This window comes from Varanus komodoensis, unplaced genomic scaffold (assembly GCF_004798865.1).
Source record: "Varanus komodoensis strain SLA01 unplaced genomic scaffold, ASM479886v1 scaffold41, whole genome shotgun sequence".
Taxonomy (NCBI): domain Eukaryota; kingdom Metazoa; phylum Chordata; class Lepidosauria; order Squamata; family Varanidae; genus Varanus; species Varanus komodoensis.
Genome location: NW_025335954.1, coordinates 3,666,998 through 3,672,824, shown reverse-complemented (window position 1 = coordinate 3,672,824; position 5,827 = coordinate 3,666,998). Strand labels below are relative to the sequence as shown.

Genomic DNA, 5,827 nt, shown 5'->3' with positions numbered 1-5,827 from the left:
GCAAAGCCCAAGCCATCATTACCTTGATCTGTTTATCATTAGAAAGATTAAAACGGTGCTCGGCTCATTTCATTAGAGAAAGAGACCCCAGAAACAAGTTCTTATGAGGAAACATCTCGTGGCTGCTCATTTTTTATCCCTTGACTTTCATTTAGCCAGTCCTTGGAAAGGACCTCGGAAACATCCATTTGTGCAGAAGGCTAAAATGGACTATAAAAAATGAGAATCCCTGGCCTTCTCCTTTCTCCACTCGCCTCGAGTCACTTCACTCGTTTCCAAGCAGTGCAAATATCTGATTTTTTAAAACACCGTTAGACTTGCCTTCTGCCTGCCAGAGGAAGTCAAGGAAACCTCTTTGTCCAGAAAGTGGTTTCCTTAGATAGGGGCTGAGGGAGAATATTCCAGACCTGTATACCACTTTCTTAGGCTTTACCAAAATAAAAAAAAAGGAAAAAGAAAAGAAAAAAAGCAAAGAAAACGCAACCAACCAAACAACCAAACCAACTTTGAGAAAACCCCAAAACAACAAACACCCCCTTTTTTTATCTAGCTGAGCATCACTTCTCACTTTCATCTTTCCATATTGGCATCAGCAGACCACTGTTTTTCATTTCTCATGATTGCTGTTTTCCTCATTTTTGGGGGAGGGGGTGGTGGTACATTACGTATGAGCAATTAGATGGCTGGGCCCCAAAGCCACACAAGTTTTAGGCAGTTCCTTGAACACTCGAAGAAATTCAGTAGAGTTTCCCCAGATTGGTAACAAAGGTAAGAACTCGCTGCGAGCAAAGGCTCCCTACCGCATATATTTAATTTTGCGCATATACTTTGATTGCCTGGAGTCATAAATTAGTACAATTAATTACCCTGGACTAAAATGTGTAGTACACTGTCGCCCGTGCAAAAACTTCTCTTTTTATGAGTCTGCCACTATATAAATACAGATTTAGATATATGGAGAGGGAGAAAGAGAGAAGGAGAGGGAGAGAAAGTGAGGGCGGAAGTTCTCTTCATTTCCCTGTCCTGTCCGACTTCCTGAAAGATGGTCATCTATTCTTCTAATGGCTTTTTGCAAGAGATCCAAGATTACTCTCAGTGCTAAATTCACGGACACATTTCCCGTGGTTGTACCTTTAAGGATCCAAGGCAAGGTCTCCCCTGCCTGTAATCCATCTGTAACTGGGGGCGGGGGGTGGGGGGCGGGCAGCGGCAAGCTGTTATTCCTCCAAAGGATTTTAAATAAAAACGACACCTCGATTATCAAAGTTTTTTTTCCTCTTCTTTTTCGTGACGTTAGGTATATATTTACAAAGAGCTGCTCTACCATAGCAAAACAACAGCGTTACAGAACGGTTCTGTGACAATCAGGGAAGACACATCGGAATAAGCACATCAGAAACGTCCAACACTATGACAGAAACATTGCTCAAGAGTTCACCCCGCTTTTTTTTCTTCCTCCCTCCTTCCTTCCCCCCCTCTTTTCTTTCCATTTGTACAAAATATGCAGCCACTACGTCATGAATTAAAAAAATAATAAAAAAACCCAAAACAAAGCACTGGATCAATTTAACTTACAAAATAAAATACTAACAACAAAATTCAAGTACTTGGTTGTTTTCTGAGAAGAAAAAGAAAGTTTATTTTTAGTTGCAATTTTGGGGGTTATTTTTTGTTTTTGTTTTTTTAAGAAAAGCACTCTTTAAATGTCTTTTGTTCCAGAATGGTTGGTGTGTTTAACTAATTCTAAACACTCATCAGCACACTGAAAAAAAAGTCAGAAACACTTCGAAGCCCAAGGAAGAACCACTGCCTGGGTTTCTCCATTCACTGGAGGGACTTGGCCAATTTCACTGCTGGTCTTTATTATCGGTTTTCTCCTTGTTCATTTTCTTCATTTTCATCCTCCTGTTCTGAAACCAGATTTTGACTTGGCGTTCCGTGAGATTAAGAACTCTGGCCACTTCATAACGGCGGTCCCGAGTTAGGTACATATTGAACAAAAACTCCTTTTCTAATTCCAGCGTTTGATATTTCGTGTAGGGACATCTTTTCTTTCTTGTAGAACGTGCGTGAATCCAGTTTGCCACGGGATTGTCTGGAAAAGAAAGGTGTTGGCACTTAAAAATATATATGTTGATAGACCCAGCTAGGTGCTTTTAGACAGATACGATTAACTTCACTGGCCGAATCCCCACACTCACATGCAGCCAATTAAGCTCTTGCCATTATTATTGGCATCCTTTTTTAAAGCCCTGTCTCTTTGGCAACAGGATCCGATCACAGCTGAAGTGACCTTCAGGATAGTTTAAGGGTGCCTGTATCCCGAAGGGGCAGTGCACAGCCGCACTGAGGGCAACGAGGCAGCCCTCCAGGAGTTTTACAAGTCCTGTTTTGGCACCCTGTTTCTGACTGTCATTTCATTCCTGACTAAGGGGACATTGTCTCCAGCATGCTGAATTTTAAAAGCAAAACCAGAGCGGTGGTGGTGGTGACGATGATGACGACGAGGACAACAATGATGATGATGATGATGATGATGATTCTCCTGGACATAAACACTAGTAGGAGTAATCCAAGAACATAGTCATAAAAAGTCAAAATTCCTACCACTTCACAGGCCCATAAACTCTGTTTACAACCATTACTCTCCAGTTCCCTCGCCATAACCTTCCTACTGATGGAACTGCTGGCATTTAAAAAAAATTCTTGAAAAAGCCCCAGAATAAGCCTACTGGCTCCAAGAAAAACATACCCCCCTCCACACACACGCAGCCCTAAACCACAGTCTTCTGTAATAAACTTATTCTATACTGGAACTTTGTTAAAGGGGGAAAAACCTCACAATTTACCCCAATCATTTATTTGGCAAGGTTTGAAGTGAATGAATATGTGCTTAACTCAAGGCTACATAAACTGTCATCTCTATTCCCTATTCCCTATTCTCTCTCTCTCTCTCATTCTCTCTCTCTATCTGTCCTTCTATCTATATCACAAAAAAAACATAAAAGTTATCAGAACCAAATCAGCATTTCATCAAATTGTTAGGCCTGAAGGCTTCGTAAACACCTGGCATAGGAATGAATGTGTGTGTGTGTGTGTGTGTGTGTGTGAGAGAGAGAGAGAGAGAGAGAGAGAGTTGTCTTTCTGTATATGGGCATAAAAATGCACACATATACACACAGACATATGCAAGCACACAGACACACACAGGCATTAATTCTGGACATGATGGTGATTAGAATTCCATATATTTTGCTTGCTGTGTCTCGCCTTCCAATTGCCTAGAAACAATCATCCCTTAGATTGCACATGTCCATTAGGAAGTGGATATTAGACTGTGCAGAATAAGGGCGACTTGTTCAGCTACAGAGGCACATTTTGTGTGGTCGCCCTATCTGCGGCTTCGACAGTGTTCAAGGGTATTTCTCCATTTTTCTCCCTTCACTGGCAAGTGGAGCTGAGGAACGCAGCTTGAAAAATGTGCCTGCTCCACTACCCTCCCCCAGTCTATTAAACTCTGGTGGCTACTATCACACTTTTCCTAGCTCGATTGTTCCGCTTTTGATACCGCACTCTCATTTTCTCTCCCGCCCTGCACGCAGCAGAACACCAAGCCTTTCGCCTGATGCACAGACTACTGGAATCGTCATGACCTGACTGTGGGGTTTCTCTTAGGGTTTCTCCCCACCACCACTTTTAAATACACACCAACATTTCAACATGATTTCCCTTCCCACATGCTCGAACAATGGCATTCGCCAGCGTTGATCCTGGAAAAGTCAGGAGCACGAAGGGCAAGGCAGGGAGGGCAAGGCTGGCTGTGAATATTGCCTCGGTTAAATGGATTCTCCAAGGTGAGAAAAAAAGAAAGAAATGAAGACGATCATGATGAGAAGGAAAACAATCCCCTGCCCTCTCCTCCGCCTCTCTTTCCCCACTCTGCCACACCGCTAGGCTCTTAGGATCTTCTAAGCCAGGTTTACGCCTGTACAGTTGGAGTTTCAAGGCAAGGACGCCAAGCATTCTAACTAGCAAAGGTAATTTCTTTTTATGGAGTGCTGTGCACGGCGGCTGTAATGCCTTCCCGGTTGTAAACAAGAATGACTTCGACTTACTAGGGTCCAATTCGGTCTTTTCTTCTTTGTGTTTGTTGGAAGCGATGGCCTCAGATTCCGGGGAGGGAATAGTCTGCGGGGTTCTGTCCCTGAGTTCTCCCGGGGATCCGTACATATAATCCGGATAACTACGTCCATCCACCGGTCCGCAGTCCCTGCGGCCGTGGAAGGCGTCGGGTTTAAGCCCGTAGTGCCGGCTGCTGGCTGGAAAACCTGGGAAGGAGACAGCGCCGGAGATAGGCTCCAGCCAAGTGCGCATATACCGGGTGTCAGCTCCAATGTGAGGCTGGTGGTGCGTGTACGGGTGGTAGACCACGGACGACTGGGAATGCACGGGCGCCCACGAAGTTGTAAAAACGGCCGGTTTGGGGGCAAAGCTGCAGGACGGAAAATCCGCGCACTCCGGCACTAATCCTGACGGTCTGGCCGCGGCGGGGTGCGAGCCAGTCGCTGGAAACCTGGACGCCAGCAGCTCTTCGCTCTCATGACTAATCAAGGAATCTACATAATAGTTGCTTATGGGACCCGAAGCCGACATTGTTCCCCCTCTTTTACATTCATAAGATTATTGTATGAACTGTATGTGTACTTTTTATCTTCTCATAGAACAATCAGGGCAGGTAATTATTTTTTCAGGCTTTCCTAGTTGGCCATTGGCTCCGAGCACTCACGTGATTGTATTTACCCAAAATACAGTGTAGATCAATCCGCAGGTCTTTTTTCCCCCCTCTTTCTATTTTTTTTTTTTAAATAGCGCCTATGCGACTTAGGTTTTCATAAAACTCTTGAAATAATGCCGTTATTAGCAGCGGTCGGAGCTTACGTGCCATGAGCGGGCAGGCGACGCTCCCTCGCGCGGGCGGGCGGGCGGCGGGCGGCGGCGGCGGCGGCGGCGGGCGGGCGCAGCGACCTGGCGTCCCCCTCGCCCCGCCGTTAATGAGCGAGCAAGGTATCTGGTGCGGCAAGGTAGCAGAGGAACTACTTCTTGACGCAATTTGTCTCTGTCTGGTCGCTTTGCCTCTCCGGCTTGTATTCTATAATGGATACATTACATGGGATATCTCGTGGGGGGGGGGGGGGGGGGGTCGCTGGAAGGTCCTGACAGAGTTGTACGGCTGGCTCACCTCCTCTTCAGCACCAGCCCATGAATGGCTATGATCATTATGCGCGCGCGCGCGCGCGTGTGTGTGTCTGAGAGAGAGAGAGAGAGAACATATATACTCCTTTTGCCTGATGGAAGGACCTTTTGCCATCTGCACTGAGATGCAGATATTCCTCAGTCTATTCAGCAGCAAGAAGTCTTGGGCTCATGGTGCATTCTCTGTTGACCACATATATCTTTAGACTCACGCGCGCACGCACACACGCACACACACTCTGAGTGGAAGAGGATGACCTTGTAAAACATGAGTGGAAAATAACAACAACAAGAACAACAAAAAAGGCTCTCATCTTTGTGAGAGGCTACGTTATTTGGCAAGTAGTCGTGGATGTTTTTATGTCCTTCAATAAAATTTTTACGAGGATCATTTGATTGTTCATAAATGTGTCGTTCATTAAATAAAACTGTACGACTAAGTTTCGGTTATAAGGCGTAGCTGGGAGTGAGGGACATTTTGCGTGTTTAAGACAGCAAGCCAGGGTATGTTTCTTTGGGAGACTTCATGCTGCTTTCCTGCCTTTATTAATATTTATTTCGCTGGATTTAAAAC

The 5,827-nt window shown here is 45.1% G+C and overlaps 1 protein-coding gene across 1 annotated transcript; it reads right to left on the bottom strand.

Moving 5' to 3' along the window:
- Positions 1-1,847: 1,847 nt before the first annotated feature.
- Positions 1,848-4,656, bottom strand: HOXC9 (homeobox C9). Its single transcript, XM_044443175.1, has 2 exons — positions 4,116-4,656; positions 1,848-2,095 (listed from the first exon to the last, which is right to left on the bottom strand). Exons 1-2 carry the CDS (start codon positions 4,651-4,653, stop codon positions 1,848-1,850), a joined length of 786 nt encoding a protein of 261 aa, XP_044299110.1. The 5' UTR covers positions 4,654-4,656.
- Positions 4,657-5,827: the final 1,171 nt, after the last annotated feature.

Bases quoted from the DNA above. Each gene is read 5' to 3' on its own strand.
- HOXC9 (XM_044443175.1), bottom strand. From the start codon at position 4,653: ATGTCGGCTTCGGGTCCCATAAGCAACTATTATGTAGATTCCTTGATT. The intron at 2,096-4,115 runs GTAAGTCGAAGT...TTTCTTTTCCAG, and splicing joins AAAGACCGAATTGGACCCTA to ACAATCCCGTGGCAAACTGG.